We start from the raw sequence: 18515 nt of genomic DNA on the forward strand, positions 1-18515 counted from the left end.
CTTATATGTTTGTCCTAAAAATTTTGAATGAATTGCCTGAAATATCACTGCATAATTTGAATAAAAATAAAAATAATAAATAATATCAAAATCAAATAGGAAAAATCAAAAATTAAGAAAGGCCCGTGGATGGCTACTTGGAGAAAATAGATATAATTTGAGGGTATAAAATGAAGTAAAATGTTGAATACAGTTGCCTTCGTGCAAACGGTGTTAATGTGGAAAAAAACTTAAATGCACTGTTTTGAAAAAAACTAAATGCACGTGGCCCCCTCTCCACAGTTTCCCTCTCTCCAATTTCTCTCCTCAGTTTCTTCAGTTTAATGCGTTTGAGGAGCTCGAACCTTCCACGAAGCGCAACCTCCTCCCTTCCTCGACTGGGCGTCCAAGGTACAGATCATTCCCTCAATAGCACGTCCCTCCCCTCTGCATTTACATGAGGCTTCCCTCCTTAAACCGAAACTGAGGCATTTACAATTCAAGTCATCCCTCCCTTTGTCGCAACCCTAACCCTAGCCCCCCCCCCCAATCTCGTTTATCCCGAAACCCTAACCCTAGCCCGCCCCTTCCTGTTTATCTCGAAACCTAACCCCCCTAACCCTAGCCCTTTCTCCTTTATCCCGAAGGCAAGCATTTCTTCAAACTCTATTTTCTTCAAGATTTTCGTTTATAAGCATTTCATTTGTTTGTTTGGTAATTATTAGGTATTATCTCTTCATTTATTTATTTGTTTCCAAATTTTCATTGATGAGATGCTTTTGTTTGTTATAATGTTGGTATTTATTGTATTTATTTAACAAAATTCACACGCAATATTTTGCTCTTTTGTATTCACCTAGTCTTCAAGTTGGTTCACATTAAATTTATATGAGAGCATAATAGCTCACAAAGCATTCACTTGAGGAGTGACATCCTGAATATGGTAAGGAGAATATATTGCGAACGAATGTTACTTCAATTGAGAAAGGAACTACTATTTGTAGATAATCACCTAAACCTAATCTAAATTTTTAGCTATACATCAAAGCCTAGAAGTATAGATGGATATTTCAAGAAGTCATGCAAGTTAAGGAAAATCCTTGCTCATTGATTTCTTCCAGTCTTCTTGAAATAGGCAAGGTTTAGAGGCAAATCCAATGGGAGAGGAGTTTACTTTTCAAAACATAGATGATCAAACTGTGAATAGTCTTTTTAATTCATATGTTGATTTCCTTGGACTGCATAAATATTGCAATATGCACAGTCAGACATAGTTCCAAACATTTTTAACTTCTTCCCACATGTCATACACTTTCAGTTACAACTCGTAAACATCTCACTTATAAGTTTGTTGTAGTTCCATTTTGCTCCTTTTAGAAAGGTCTGGTATAAGCACAGCAGGCTGGGACTGGGTTAAATTGGCCTCTGCAGTTTTTTTTTTTTTTTTTTCCCATTTGTGAAAACTTTACTCAGAACTTAACTTGGCTAATTATGCGATTCCCATTTGCTTGTTTCGTAATTGTTAGGTAATATTACCTCTTCATTTATTTATTTCTTTGTTTCAAAATTTTCATTGATGAGATTCTTCTGTCCAAATAACTTGTTTTCATTTATTTATTTATTTATTTGTTTTCAATTATTTGTTTCCAAATAACTTATTTTAGATTGAGGTCACATACATAAGCTGGGCTTTTTTTGTCCTACTAATGCTATGGTAGTCTAAGTTGGCATTGTTGTAATTCCATTTTGCTCCTTTTAAAAAGGTCTTGGGTATAAGCACAGCAGGCTGGGACAGATTGGGTTTTTGTTTTTCCCATTTGTGAAAACTTTACTTAGATTAATCATCTATTTTGCTTACATACTTTCACATGTAGTTCAGTTGGGTTATGAGTACTTGTTGAATATGTGTCTTTTGATATGTGTGCCTTGGTGCCTTTCCATTGTGCTTTTGGTTCAAGTTAGAATGTTGTCATCAACTCTGTCTTCTTCATCCTCCGATATACGTACTTGGGTCAACCATTGTGCTTTTGTGAGCTTCAAGCTACATTGAGATACTCATATACTCCTAAAAATCCAAGACGACCATTCTTAGGGTGTCCAAAGTACAACACAAAGGTAACTACATGACTTGTAATATAACATGTTTAATAAATTGATTAATATTACGTACATATAACATTTTCTTATATATGTTTGCAAATATCTGGGATTACCATACTGCAAGTATTTCAAGTGGACAAATAATGATCAATACATAAAGCCGAATCTACAAGAAAAAAAGAACTGTTAAGGAAGGAGAAAGAGGTCGAGAAGAGACTCCGCGATATCGAGAAAAGACTCCATGATATTGAGAAGAGGGAGATTGAGCTTCGTACGAGGGTGGATGAGATTGAGAAGAGAGAGATGGTTCAAGATGGCAGAGATGAGGAGTTTCTGAAGGAAAAAATGCTTCTTGAGCAAGAAGTTGGAATAAGACGTTCACGGACGCTTCTCCGAGTGTATTGGGCTTTTGTAGTTTTTGTTTGTTGTTACTTAGTGACTTGGTAGTGGTTTTATGTTATAACTTAGTTTGAATGTGTAATTTAAGTGTTAGAAGTTATGTAGGTTGTTTAGTGAGTGCAATGTAATAGTTGGGGACTCTTTTTGTGGCATTTTGCCTTTTATGATTGTGCCATGATAGACACTAAATTGGTTGTAAAATAGCAGTTTTGCATAATCAATGGAGGCAATGGTTTTGGGCATTCAAAATTGTACAACAACTTATTGCACATTCTTGTTCTGTATAATTGTCTTATTACATCCAATGAATATGATCAAAAAAATTTGCATATTGTGAATCATTCTCAGCATGCAGATATTGAGATATTAAGATCTTTACCACCCAATGAAGCTAACGATACTGACCATACAAAACCAACTCCAACATAAATCAATGTGGTACATATTTGCTTTGACCATAACAAACCATACTCTTAACATCTTATCTTATTAGTGCCAAGCGGCACAAACTATAATAACAAGTCACAAATTTTACAATTAAACATAAATAAACTTGCTCATATCAATTAATCCGATTGTGATCCATCCAATCCATGCTGCACTGGTTGTGATCCATCCAACCCAGATTACATCTGTAAATATTAATATGCAGATATTAATTTAATCTAACTATTAAAAAATAAATGTGAAAAGTTTATGATTATTACACTTTCTTGGCTTCCAATTGCTGTTTCCCAGCGTTGGGTTCCACTACTGTAAAAAACTGAGCTATCTCGAACAAGTTGTTGATGATTAACAAAATTCAAATAACGGTTACTTCTTCCATAGGCAAGCAGCAACTCAAATAAAAAAAAAAAATATAACAATTAATATACCTGCACGTGTCCAGGACTGGTGATATCTACTTCTAATAGGCCAAATAAATTATTGCACGTCCAGGACTGGTAATATCTACTTCTAATGGGCCAAATAAATTCTTGCACGTGTCCGGTACTAGTGTATCTCCTTCATCTCGCTAATAATAAAGTAACAAGTAACAAAACTCATTTGATATAATTACATGATAAATCTAACACACATAAACATGTATATTTTTAATATCATTAATGTGAAAACATGCACTTGTTTACGTTTCCCTCTGATTGGTGCTTTCTTTTGCTTGGTTTTAACCTTCCGCATGTGTTTCTCCATCCTGGATGCTCTCCGCAAAGATGATGGTTTTCCTTTCTCTCTCACAACATTAGAACTGAGTACTTGCTGTGAACTACTAACTACATTTGTGTCCAGTGTTGTAAAACAAGCATTCGAACATGTACGGGACGCATAACTGTTGAATATGACATAATATAAAGAACTACTTAAACATAAATAAACCTTAAAATTCGTCGCATTCAAACCTGTTTGGGTCAAAGATGGGGGGTGTTGGTTCTCACGATATAAGTTAATCATTTCATATAACTTCTCTTTTGCATCTTCAAACTGCTCATCGGAACCTGCTACATAAGTTATCATCTGATAACATATATTCAATAGACTTGAATATCTATTACCATCTAGCCTCTGATCTCCTGCATCATAGCTACTGTAAATTAACGTGTATCTCCTCTTGATGTCCTTCCTTTATCGATCTAAAATGTACCGGTCTGGCAATAATTTTATACCGTTAGCTTTGAAAATGGCTAAAATATGCCTACACAGTATCTCCCTCATCTCAAATCACCCACACAAACACTTTGCATCTCAGTCTTCCATATTGAAGTTCATTGAATGTGTCACAAGTTTAGTGAACTCTTCAACGCGAACTTCATCTTCTGCCATATATGTTTTCATTACACCATCTGATCTAGGTAGAGATGGATCCATATCAAGCACACCCATTACTTATTGTTGGACTTCCTTAAATTTAGCGTTCATGTATAACTCTTGAAATCTTTTTTCAATTATAGATCTAGATATACAGGGAATGGTGACGCTAAATGTGTGGAAGACTGCATTGTTTTTATTCTCAATTTTCTTACTCAGCGCATTGTCAAACTGGTCGACAAACTCCTTTAAGCTTGTCCTTGCATGAACATAATCATAAAAAGAAGCATTCATACTCTCACTGTGCTAGGTTATACTCATTCCAGTCCAAAAGTATTTTTTTAAGGATACCAGTATCCAATGCTCACGATCAGCATATAAACCTTTCAATCAGACATTCTCATGTAAGTCGTATGTGTTAAGTAACCCATCCCAACATTTCTCAAACTTCTCAATGGTTTGAGTGCTGTACACACATTTCATTAGGTTATTTTTTAGGTCACTTTTGTAGGCAGCATATGATCCAAACTTCTCGGAGACTTTCTTCAATATATGCCAGAGGCAAAATCTATGTCGACTGTTTGGAAAGACAATAGCAATTGCATTTTTCATTGCTATGTCTTGATCAGTAATAATAGTTTTTGGAGCTATAACATTCATACACTGCAACCATGTTTGGAATAACCATGTACAAGTTTTTGTATCCTCACTTGAAATAAACTCTACTCCCAAAAGAATGGACTGCCTGTGGTGGTTTACACCAACAAATGGTGCAAACGGTATCCCATATCTATTTGTGAGGCATGTGGTGTCGAATGTGACCACATCACTAAAATACTGGTAGGCTGCCCTACTGAGTGGATCTACCCAAAAAAACATTCTTTAGTCTCATATCATCATCTAACTCCATCAATGTAAAAAAACTATCTATTATTCTTGTACTGCATCCTCAAAAAATAATCTCGCAGTGTTTCAGTACCACCTGCACCAAGTCATAGATGTCATGCCTTGTCGATATAATTGTGACAATCATTTTCCAAAAATGGGGAGGTTCTCAAAGCCCCCTACACCAACGACAAGAGATCCGAAACTCTTATTCATTTGGATGCCAGTCAAGTCGTTTGTATCTAGGACTTTTTTTACGGTCTCACTCACTACTTTGTTACATTGAAAGAAGCGATATTTCTCTGGATTTAGGCCGTGATTATGTGTATTATGGATTGTTGTCAACCATTCTTTCCCTCAACTTTTAAGACATTAATCCTTACCTTATAGTCCGTCTTTCCTAACGGACGTGTGTTGGCGACATTGAAACTCCTATTCCGAGACTTCCCTCCACAGGCACAACCAAGGGTGACATATCAGATACTTTTATCCTCTCCCATCTCACTCATTTGTGTCGTCACCCCAAACTTGTATTTCTTAACATTATCCTTATAATAGCTCTGTAAATCTTCAAAAGAATTGAACTCCATTCTCGACTTTGGCTCCTCAATTATATTATCACCCTTCGTTTGCACTAAGTGTGGTGACCCGGTAGTGCCATCGTCGGTTTCCCGTGAATCTTGTCTATCATTTTTACTTACTTCATCGACTCTAGAGGAAGTATATGGCGCTTCAGGTCCCCTACAATTGGGTCTATCCTCTGTACCAACTCTTGCACTTGTTACAGAGCTTGTAGCTATGTGAGGAGTCGGAGGTCCCATCCCATATTGAAATGAGTAACCAACATTCTACTTAAAACAAAAAAATGAAAGCAATTAAACTCCAAAATATCCCGAACATATACATAAAAGACAAGAACGAAGTTGAAAACCACCTGAATGTTACTGGGATATTGGCTGTCATTTGGATATGATAGAAAAGCTATTAACCATGTAGGCATTGGTCCATAATAACCGTGCATATAATTTGGAAAGTTTACTAGACCAGTTTGAGGGATGTCCTAATGTAACAACCCGACCCTATAATTTTTTTAAGGATAAAATTTGAATAATTTTATTAAGGCTCTATTATTATTATTATTATTATTATTTTTACTATTATTATTTCTGTCCAACCCTTGAATCCTCTTGATAATACGACTCCTTCTACCGGATTTTTTTTTTTTTTTCTCTTCTTTGAATTTCAAACGCGAAATCTATCCACTCGCATCACATGCACATACACATGCACGTCTCTTTTTTTTTTCTAGGGTTTTCTTCTAGGTTCTGAAACATATATTCATACGGATGCAAGCCGCAATGCCCATCGTGAATCCTCCTCTCGCGCATCAAACGTACGCATGCACGGCCCCTTTCTTTCCTCCGCTTGCACGACACTGCATTTATTTATACACTCACGCACACAGAGCACTTGCCACAAAACCTCCTCCCTCAAACCGCAGCACCACCTTGCCGCAGCCAAGCCTTCACTTGCGCCACTGCACGCACTGAACCACCGCATGGCCGCCCTTGAAAAAGCCTTAAACCCGCTGCATCCTTCCCTGTTTTAGCCCTCAAAAACAGAGCACTGAGCTCTCCGACCGTGAGCCACAGCCAGCCACCCTCAGCCACAGAACTCGCCTACACCACCACTGACCACCATAGAATATTTCGGACCACCCTCAGCCGCCAAGGCACGCCGTAGCAGCCACGGACGCACCACTGTTTTTGCACGTCCGAAACAGAGCATGCTGTCACCTTCTCCACAGTAGCCACCGTAAGAGACACCAAACCACCTCTCCCACGGCACAGAAAGTACCGACCAGCCTAACTCCGTCGAGCCCACTCCGTCCCGGTAAGCCTCGACCGTCGTCGTCCCCCTCTTTCTCTCGGTTTGTTTGCGGCTTGTTCAAGCTCCCGCTCTCTTCCTCTCGGCGTCAACTCCCACTCTCCTCCTCTCGGCGTCATACCACCACTGCCCAGAGAATCCACTCCCGTCTCCGGTCCTTCCCCAGCCACCCAGAGCCGCCGCGCATCAGCTTCCTCTCTCGGTGAGCATCGCACCTTACCCGATTGCATGCATTTTCCTTTCACGCGTAAACCGGATCATGCAACCCGTAAATCTTTCTTTTTCCTTAGGTTAGTTATATTCCAAAAATGCCCCTCTATTTTATTTTCCCAAAATGCCCTTGTACAGTATGTTATTTTCCAAAAATATCCTTGCTTATTTAAGACTAACGGGTAAGGCTATTTTAGTGTCGGGAAGTGTTTAGGTTTAGAAAATATAGACTATTTTGGTAGTTAGGTTTTTAATTAGAATCACTTGTTTAATTAGAAATTTATGTAAATTACGTGTTTATTTTTACAGGCGACCGATTTCGTGCCGAAAATAGTGGTTTAGCGTTGCAAGGTAAGTAGCATGATCATATCCTTACGCTTATGTACAGTGAGCTGTTTGTCTTTTTATAAAAGATATTATGCATGTATGCCCTTTATTGGAAGCCCCTTTTTACGTACCCAAAACATGATGAAATTATTTATTTGCATGATTTTATGTGAAAGATTATTTGTGGAAGATTATTCATAAAATTATTTATAAAATGCATGATTTTATGTGAAAGATTATTCATAAAATTATTTGGGAAATGCATGATTTTATGAGAGAGTTATTTCATAAAATATTTATGAAAAATCATGATTTTATACGATGAAACATGTATCACGACGTTTATGAAAGAATGCGATTTTGTTTGAAATCTATGATGCGATATAACAAGTATGTATGTGATTTCTTTGAAATCTATGAAATGACAAGTATGCAAGTATGATTTGATAAAATATGTAACGGCCTATGTTATGATATGAAAATGGTACCTATGTTATGGGCATATTGCATTGCCAGGTCGTACATGCTGGTAGTGCACCCAGTATTGTCTTCCTTATGTATGGATTCCACAACCCGCGGCCACGGGCGGAATCGGAATCTTTTTAGATTCGCTAACCCTAACTCACGGGGGTCAACAGTGGGTAACGGCCTATGATAAGTGAAAGATAAGTTAATGTTCATGCTCATGTTATTTATGCATGTATTTTTGAATACGCACGCTTTCCAAGACACCTTATGTTTATTTATGTTTACTGTATGATGTGTTGCTTATTGAGTATTCGACTCATTTTAGTTTGTTTTCATGTTTTTAAAACCCCCAGGTGATGACATTTATGAAGATGAGACTGCAGGACAGGACTTGACTCCGGGAGACAAGGCTGAGACCTAGATAGATTTTGCTATGATTATTTCTATGGTTTAAATAAATTATTTTGATAAGCACATAAGACTTCTGTATTTTTTTTAAAATGCTTCCGCAGACTTTATTTTAAATTTTCAGTATTTATTGAAGTTGTTATTTTAAGGAATTCTTTCGTATCTGGCGCGTTGTTAAAAAGGAAAAGCTTTTTATATTTAAGTTTAGTAGTAGCACACTGGCTCCTCGAAAATTCTAAAATGTCTTTTCGGGAACAGGGTGTTACAATTGGTATCAGAGCCAGGTTGAAAGATTCTGTAGACTTTTCAAAATAGAGAGAGAAAAACTTTTGCAAAGAAATTTTTTTTAAAAAAAAAAAAAAAAAAAAGGTTTGGAAAATAGAGAATGAAGGAAATAAATGTCTAGGCCCAGGTCTCCCAAGGCAAGTTCTGCTCTGCAGTAAGTATGTTATAAATTTTCTTTTAGTAGTTGAATGCATCTTGATTGACATTGTTAAAACATGCATGTTAGAATGGCACCTCGTGGAAGAAGACCACGCGTACCCCCCTCTGAGAACAATACCGTACAAGATGATAATTCAGAAGTACTCGCTGCTGCAGCGACACGTTTCTTTCAAAGGATGGTCAATGGTGATATGGTGGTAGGTAGAACCACACAAGTAGGATGCACATTAGAACAGTTCTCCCACCAGCACCCACCTACGTTCGATGGTAGATTGAATTCCATGGATGCGGAAAGCTGGATCGATCGTATAGAGCAGATTTTTGAAGTGCTCTACTGCACTGATGATCAGAAGGTCAAATACGCCACGTACCACTTGACTGATATGGCAAACAAGTGGTGGAAGTCAACCCGGGCGTTGGTTCAGTTGGAATTAGGGGAAGCAGTCCCCATTACTTGGGAGCATTTCAAGAAAATATTTTTGGACCACTTCTTTCCGCAAACCCTTCAGGAGTCGAGAGCTCGCCAGTTTATGGATCTTACTCAAGGATCAATGACGGTAGCACAGTATGCTACGACATTCATGGAGCTTTCCCGTTTTGCCAGTTACTTAATTCCAGATGAGGAAAAGAAAGCTGAAAAGTTTGAGCGCGGTCTGAATCGCAGGATTAGGGAGCGCGTACGTACTCTCAGGATTCGGAGTTTCACGGAACTGGTCACCCGTGCTACCATTGCTGAAGAAGACATTCAAGAAAGTATCGATTACAATAATCAAAGAAAGCGACAGCAGCAACAACAACTCCAACAAGCATCACATAGGGATAAGAGGCCTTGTCAGGATAATGGACAACGGCCACGAGAGGGCGAGACAGGATGGCTTCCCCTATGTGGAAAGTGTAGTAAGAGGCATGCAGGGAAATGTTTGTTGGGAACCGGAGCATGTTTCAAGTGTGGGAAGGAAGGACACCATCTTCGAGACTGTCCTAGGAAGAACATAGCTACTACTCAAGCTACAAGAGATGGACAGAAGAATATGGCACCAGCTCGAGTTTTCTCCTTGGTACAGTTGCGTGACACCGATGTGCCCGCCAATGAGAACACTGGTAACTATTTTTTCCTTAATTAGAAATATTGGTTATTGATTGGAGTATTAGCTATGTAAGTTGTGGTATTCATGATGACTACTGGAAATGTTATAGGTGCTATAGGTAACGAAATTCAATCTTATCATGAATTATAGGAATTAGGATCTGAACTTTGGAGAATCTCAGGTTATGATTTATTTGAGATTATTATTGCATGTGGAGAATTTTCTTTTTAAATACTTTTCGCGGAATTTTTTTTAGGCTTGTAATCGTATTCATTATCGAGGCTTACAATTTTGAAGAATTAGCAAGGTTTAAGAATAAATATCAAAAAACTAAAAGTTTAGGAATAATAGGCTTGACAAATTGATCAAGGATTTAGAATAAAGACAACAAAACAATGTGGATAATTAGTACGTTGGTTGTTGAGTTCTAGCAAATTCCGAGGACGGAATTTTTATAAGGAGGGAAGATTGTAACGACCCGATCTTATATTTAGGAATAAATTACAGATAAAATTCTTTTAATAAGTTAAAGCGAATTATCAGATGATTTTTTTTATTATTAGAGTTAAGTCTCCATTATTATTATTTTATTTTATTTTTAGCTTTTATTCCAAGCGCGTATGTTAGAGTCCACACATTATTCCTATTCTTTTTCCTCTTCGTAGTCAAACTCCTAGCTACCGGTTTTCAATTCTTTAAAATTCAAACACTCACAAAATTTAATCCACTTCCATGCACGTACGTTTCTTCTCCTTCGTCACTAGGGTTTTTTTTTTTGGTCTATATATAGAGCTAGCCTCTTTTCGTCCATCCGGAGCCAAATTCTTTCCAGCGTGAACAACTTCACTCAGCCCCTTTAAACACAGCAAACTCACGTTATCCCCAAGCAAACCCAGACAACGAGCCCTCGCCGCTGCCCACCCACGCGAAGCCGTAGCCCAGCAAAAGCCTCCGTCTGTTAGCCACCGCCCAGCCCGTTGGTAAACTGTGAACCCCACGTAGCCCCACCGCTGCCTCTGTGTTACGACCCCTTAACCACGCAAACCAGTCAGCCTCCCCCTCGTCATCTCTGCCCGCACTGAGAGCGTCGCCTGACGCTGCACGCCACTCCAAGTTCGTCGTCCTCGCCTTGGTAAGCCATCAACCAGCCTCCTCTGTTTTTGGCCCTCAAAACAGAGTGTTTTCGGAGCCACTGTAGAGCCAAGCCTCCACCTTTGCAACCGTCTCTCCTCGTCGGAAGCGTCCACACCTTTCGGCCGCAGCTGGGTTACTCTACGCCCCGGACCTCCACACGTAAGTCAGTCCATCTCCCTCACGCCGTGATTCTCACTCTCTGTTCTCCCTCTATCACTCACGGCATGTAGTTCATCCCGTAAACTCTCTCTCTCTCACTTTTCGTCTCCTCTCTCTCTCTCTCAGAGCTTTGCCGCCGCTCTCACCACCCTCTCCTCAGCCCCCGCTTTGTCGCGTGCTTCCTCTCTTGGTAAGGATATCGCACGGCTTAGTTTTCCCTCCGTGATAATACTTGTCTTCATGTTGGAATGAGTTTTGTTTCTGTCGGCTTCAATTACTGTAGGGTAGTTTCTTTTATTTTTAAATTACATATTTGTCCCTTAGTTTTAAACCAAATAGCAACGTATTGAACTAATAGTTTATATTGAGCTTTAATTTTAGTTTTACGTGGACTCTTATTTACGGGCCGGGTTTTAAATCTTTTGTTATAAAGATTATCAGTTTAGATTAATTAGAATTTTAGGTTTAGAAAATATAGGATATTTTTTTTATAGTTTAGATTTCCAATAAAATCTCTTGTTTAATTAAAATTTATGCAAAATACGTGTTTATTTTTATAGGCGACCGATTACGTGCCAGAAATAGTGGTTTAGCGTTGCAAGGTAAGTAGCATGATCATATCCTTACGCTTATGTACAGTGAGCTGTTTGTCTTTTTATAAAAGATATTATGCATGTATGCCCTTTATTGGAAGCCCCTTTTTACGTACCCAAAACATGATGAAATTATTTATTAAATGCATGATTTTATGTGAAAGATTATTTGTGGAAGATTATTCATAAAATTATTTATAAAATGCATGATTTTATGTGAAAGATTATTCATAAAATTATTTGGGAAATGCATGATTTTATGAGAGAGTTATTTCATAAAATATTTATGAAAAATCATGATTTTATACGATGAAACATGTATCACGACGTTTATGAAAGAATGCGATTTTGTTTGAAATCTATGATGCGATATAACAAGTATGTATGTGATTTCTTTGAAATCTATGAAATGACAAGTATGCAAGTATGATTTGATAAAATATGTAACGGCCTATGTTATGATATGAAAACGGTACCTATGTTATGGGCATATTGCATTGCCAGGTCGTGCATGCTGGTAGTGCACCCAGTATTGTCTTCCTTATGTATGGATTCCACAACCCGCGGCCACGGGCGGAATCGGAATCTTTTTAGATTCGCTAACCCTAACTCACGGGGGTCAACAGTGGGTAACGGCCTATGATAAGTGAAAGATAAGTTAATGTTCATGCTCATGTTATTTATGCATGTATTTTTTGAATACGCACGCGTTCCAAGACACCTTATGTTTATTTATGTTTACTGTATGATGTGTTGCTTATTGAGTATTCGACTCATTTTAGTTTGTTTTCATGTTTTTAAAACCCCCAGGTGATGACATTTATGAAGATGAGACTGCAGGACAGGACTTGACTCCGGGAGACAAGGCTGAGACCTAGACAGATTTTTGCTATGATTATTTCTATGGTTTAAATAAATTATTTTGATAAGCACATAAGACTTCTGTATTTTTAATAAATGCTTCCGCAGACCTTACTTTAAATTTTCAGTATTTATTGAAGTTGTTATTTTAAGGAATTCTTTCGTATCTGGCGCGTTGTTAAAAAGGAAAAGTTTTTTTTTAAGTTTAGCAGTAGCACACTGGCTCCTCGAAAATTCTAAAATGTCTTTTCGGGAACGGGGTGTTACAGATAGTGAAAGGGGAGATTCGGCAAGTGAAGATTTATTCCTTTCGGATGAGGAAAATTCTCAGAGAATTATTCAGGTGTCACATTTCAAATTCAAAATCCTTTCCCGTTGAGCTGTCTCTTCCCAGATCAGTCGAATGCTTCAGATTGGGTTTTTAAAACAGTAAAAGATATTCAGAATATTGTGGGATTGAAATGTGAAGGGTATGAGGAGCAATTCATGGCACTCCTCACAGCCATTGAAGCAAGCCATCAACAACATAAGAAAATAGGATCCAAAAAACAGCGAGAGCTTAGGAGGTTGACTTGGTCAATGAACTCTGAAGGTAATTCTAGTAGGGAAAGGTCTAAAGGAAAGGGGCTGGCCCTTCCCAAATGAAACCAAAAATAGTTTCATGGAATGTCCGTGGCCTAAATGTGTTGAGTAAGAGACTTCAAGTGAGAAACTTGTTGAGAGAATGGAAGGCGGACATTGTTTGTTTACAGGAGACGAAGTTGAAAGCTATCACCACTAGTATTGTAAGAAGTGTATGGAGCTGCACACACGTGGAGTGGGTTTACTTGGCAGCTAATGGGGCTTCAGGTGGTGTTTTGGTAATGTGGGATCAAAGGGTAGTGGAGAAAAAGGAGGAGTTTATTGGGGCTTTTACGGTAGCATGCTCGTTTATGAGCATCTCGGATGGATTTTTGTGGGCATTTGCAGGGGTTTATGGTCCAAATTCAGACATAGATCGTAGACTTCTGTGGGATGAATTAGCTGGAGTATACAGTTGGTGGGATCTTCCATGGTGTATTGGAGGAGATTTTAACGTAACAAGATTCCCTAGTGAGAGCTTTGGTAATAGAAGACTAAGGCCAACTATGACTGATTTTTCAGAATGTATTTTTGAGTTGAATCTTGTGGATCTACCTATGGCGGGAGGCTTAGGTACGTGGGCTAATAATCAGTCCTGGTCTCGAATAGATAGATTCTTAATTTCCCCTGAGTGGGAAAATCACTTCCCGGAGGTTTGGCAAAAAAGAATGCCTAGACTATGTTCGGATCATTGGCCAATTATGTTGGATTCTGGTGGGATTCAAAGAAGACGTAGGTATTTTAAGTTTGAAAATATGTGGCTAGAAACAGAAAGTTTTGTTGATAGGGTCAAACAGTGGTGGTCAGCTTATCATTTTCAGGGCACTCCAAGTTTTATTCTGGCGAGGAAATTGAAAGCTTTAAAACAAGATTTAAAATTATGGAATAGACAGTCTTTTGGAGACATTGGGGAACAGAAGAAAACCAAGACAAGGGAGATCGCTGAAATGGATAGGATTCAAGAGTCCAGGTCTTTATCACAGGACGAAATGATTAAAAAACTAGAGATGGTTGCAGATATGGAGAGGATCATTCTACTAGAAGAGATTTCGTGGCGGCAAAAGTCGAGAGCACTATGGTTGAAGGAAGGCGATAGATGCACTAAGTTCTTCCATAGAGTGGCTAATTCACACAGAAGATCTAATAATATTGAGATGCTGAAGATAGATGGGGCAGAGTGCAAGGATGAACAGAGAATTAATAATCATGTAGTTGGGTTCTTTGAACAACTACTTACTGAACAGGAGGTGTGGCGACCAAAGCTTGATGGATTAGCCTTCGACACTATTGGGCCTAGGGATGGTATTCATTTGGAGAGGCCGTTTGAGGAGGGTGAGGTTTTCGAAGTGGTGAGGAAGATGGCCAAAGACAAGGCTCCGGGTCCTGATGGGTTTTCTATGGGTTTTTTTCAAACTTGCTGGGATATACTAAAAGATGATCTCATGTTGGTGTTCCAGGAGTTTCATGAAGCTGGACATTTCGAGAAAAGCCTAAATGCCACATTTCTTGTTTTGATCCCAAAGAGAGTTGGGGCTGAAGAAATCAGGGAGTTCCGACCCATTAGCCTAATAAATGGGGTTTACAAGATTATTTCCAAGGTTCTCGCAAAACGCCTTAGTGAGGTAGTGGAAAAGATAATTTCAAAGCCTCAAAATGCTTTTGTCAAGGATAGACAGATCCTAGATGCTGTACTTATAGCAAATGAAATTTTGGACAGCAAACTAAAAGATGGTAGAAATGGGGTCTTATGCAAACTAGACATGGAAAAAGCGTATGATCACGTAAATTGGGAATTTTTACTAGACCTTCTAAGGAGATGTGGATTTGGGGAAAGATGGAGATCATGGATCCGTTGGTGTATTTCTACATCAAAATTTTCAGTGCTGATAAATGGAAGTCCAACGGGTTTTTTTAATAGTACACGAGGCCTTAGACAAGGAGATCCGTTGTCACCATTACTTTTTGTCATTGTAATGGAGGCTCTGAGTAGAATGACTTCAGCTCTGGTTGCAAACGGGTGTCTGAATGGGTATTCAATAGGATCCCCGGGAGGAGGATCAATTAATATTTCACATTTATTGTTTGCAGATGATACTCTTATTTTTTGCGAGGCAGACAACAATCAGATTCGCGTCTTAAAGGCCCTTCTCCTTTGTTTTGAAGCAGCTTCAGGGTTGAAAGTGAACTTGGATAAATCAGAGATGGTGCCTATTGGAGGTGTGCGACGGATAAGACAGTTGGCTAATACTCTGGGGTGTAAGATTGCTTCACTTCCTATGACATACCTTGGTCTTCCATTGGGGTCTGTCTCACGAGCGATTCCTATATGGGATATAGTGATTGAGAAAGTAGAGCGTCGATTAGCAGGATGGAAGAGAATGTATTTGTCAAAAGGCGGTAGGATTACCTTGATAAAGAGTACGTTATCTAATTTACCGACATACTTTCTATCATTGTTTCCTATCCCAGCAAGTGTGGCAGTTCGCATTGAGAAACTACATCGAGATTTCCTATGGGGAGGTATGGGGGAAGAATTTAAATTTCACCTAGTCAGGTGGGAAAATGTTTGTAGACCTATCTCTTCTGGCGGGTTGGGCATTAGAAATTTGAGAAGCTTTAATCGGGCATTACTTGGGAAATGGTTGTGGAGATACCATAAAGAACCTGAAGCATTATGGAAACTGGTGATCGAGAGCAAATATGGTGAATTATGGGGGGGATGGTGTACCAATGAAGTGAATGGGATATATGGTGTGAGTTTGTGGAAACATATGAGAAGAGGTTGGGGGGTCTTTTCCAGGCATATAAGATTTTGTCTTGGAAATGGGACTAGGATCAAATTTTGGTATGATAATTGGAGTGGTAATGGAGTTTTAAAGGATCTATTCCCTATTCTCTTTAGGGTGGCAAGTGATAATAATGTATCCGTGGAGGAAGTTATGGTAATAGTGGGGGAACAAATTCAATGGAATATTAACTTTACCCGGGCAGCACATGATTGGGAAGTTGATATTTTTGCATCCTTTTTCAGCCTCTTATATTCTCTCAAACGCAGCAATCATCAAGCTGATAGGTTGTGGTGGATACACACGGGGAAAGGCTTATTCTCGGTTCGCTCGTATTATAAATCTTTAACACAAGAACAGCCAACCCAATTCCCCTGGAAAAGGATTTGGAGACACAAGGCACCCCTCAAAGCAGCGTTTTTTGTGTGGACTGCTTCTTTGGGTAAGATACTCACAACAGATAATTTGAGAAGACGAGGAGTGATCATCGTTGATTGGTGCTGTATGTGCAAGAACGAGGGTGAATCGGTGGATCATCTTCTACTACATTGTGATATAGCTAGAGGGATATGGAATGAAGTATTCAGAAGATTAGACTTGGGATGGGTTATGCCCAAGTCCGTGGTGGAGATGTTGGCTAGTTGGACAGATTTAAGAGGTAACAAACAGATCAAGGCTATTTGGAAAATGGTGCCCATTTGTGTCATGTGGTGTCTATGGCAGGAGCGTAACGAACGGACTTTTGAAGACAAGGAAAGATCAATAGATGAACTAAAGGCTTTCTTGTTTAGAACCCTATGTACTTGGGCCAATTCTGTTAATTTCAATGGCCAAGATTTCCATGCTTTCCTTATTTTCAATGTTCCTACTTAGCTAGGACATTATTTGTACTGAACTTGGCTTTTGCCTATTCTTTTATTAATATACTTACAATTATCAAAAAAAAACAAGGGAAGACAGATGTGATTTAAGGGCCTAGCTATGCACCAAAACTTGGATACATGAGCCCCAAATCTTAGGCCAAAACAAGCCCAGTCCTCAGTTAGCATATCTATAATTGTTTACAGCTTAGCTGACTGTTACGAGGTTTGCGTGATTTCTAAACTTCAAATGTCAGTATTCATATTTATGGTATCTACAAATGGACCACAGCAAGCAGTGCTGAAGTTGGGCAACAACATGTTAACACTCAAGTGCTCCATTCTCTCAACTAAAATGGTCATTATAAAAAATGTGATTTTTATACAGTGCTGGTTCTAAAATATTCATGGAAGAAACGCAACTTCACTCTTCTTTTTCACTTATCAAAAAAAAAAAAAAAACTTCACTCTTCTTTTTCCCTTATTGGTGTGGTACATGCATCCAATGGGACTTGAACTCATGACTTTACCCTCCATCATATTCTTACACGGAGATGAGATTCCATTTGAGGTAGAGCTCAGTGGCAGAAATCTAATCACACACATTTAGCCTGACAGTAATAAACTTTGGATTTATCAGGGATATCTTATATTTTCATCTATTTACATAACCTTTAGGATTTGCAGGTTTGATCTTTACTCATGACCCACATACTTTGTCATTTCATGCTCAAATAATTACTATATTTCATATAATTACTCACCATTCTGCTACATAGATCAGTTGTTTGAACAAGACACAGTTGCTTGACGTTAATTACAAATCCACACCATACAACATGCATGGTGCTTTCAATTTCAAACTCACCTTACCACCATTTATCGGACCCAATGGCATGCAGTGACCAAACCAGAGTAGATTATAATGGATTCAGATGTATCTCAAACAGAAAAGCACAGAAAGCCTTTTAAATGCACAAGAATGGTCTAAACTTACCGCTTAAACCACACTTTGTATCTCGATCAATTTTTTTATAAGCAAATGGTTTGAAGACTTTCCAGGTGCAAAGAAAATGGCCACTTTGTATCTCATTCATGAACAGTTTTATTAGTATCTTGATCCTAAATATATATACAGATTCCAAACCTTAAAATTTCACACATACAGTCTAAAAGGACATGTTCAACAAGATAATTAACAAGGGCACTGAAATTTAAACTTACCATACTATGTTCTTTGAGGAATTCCTCTCAGTTCTTCCGGTAAATGAAGCTAAAGTTAGATGAGTCGAATTCTAAAACCAAGATAGTCAATGCAAAACCTGTGACCACAAGACCATTTCCAAATAAGCATAACAAAGACATACTAATATCTTTCTGGTGATTTTCTGCACTGTTATTCTTTTCTTTTTTATAATGCATGAAGCAAATATGATGACCTCAGCTCAGTTGTAAGTAAGAGAGATGCAGCCAATCATTTGCATTGAAAAATTTTCTCTACGT

At 38.4% G+C, this 18515-nt stretch overlaps 1 protein-coding gene across 1 annotated transcript; it reads left to right on the forward strand.

Moving 5' to 3' along the window:
• The first annotated feature begins 8978 nt into the window (after positions 1–8978).
• On the forward strand, positions 8979–10148 carry LOC118344833. Its single transcript, XM_035686254.1, has 3 exons — positions 8979–9587; positions 9690–10011; positions 10108–10148. The coding sequence occupies exons 1-3, from the start codon at positions 8979–8981 to the stop codon at positions 10146–10148; spliced, it is 972 nt and encodes a 323-aa protein (XP_035542147.1).
• Positions 10149–18515: the final 8367 nt, after the last annotated feature.

The sequence above is a fragment of the Juglans regia genome, chromosome 16 (genome assembly GCF_001411555.2).
Source record: "Juglans regia cultivar Chandler chromosome 16, Walnut 2.0, whole genome shotgun sequence".
Classification (NCBI taxonomy): domain Eukaryota; kingdom Viridiplantae; phylum Streptophyta; class Magnoliopsida; order Fagales; family Juglandaceae; genus Juglans; species Juglans regia.

Bases quoted from the DNA above. Each gene is read 5' to 3' on its own strand.
- LOC118344833 (XM_035686254.1), top strand. From the start codon at position 8,979: ATGGCACCTCGTGGAAGAAGACCACGCGTACCCCCCTCTGAGAACAAT. The intron at 9,588-9,689 runs GTACGTACTCTC...AATCAAAGAAAG, and splicing joins ATCGCAGGATTAGGGAGCGC to CGACAGCAGCAACAACAACT. The intron at 10,012-10,107 runs GTAACTATTTTT...GAAATGTTATAG, and splicing joins GCCCGCCAATGAGAACACTG to GTGCTATAGGTAACGAAATT.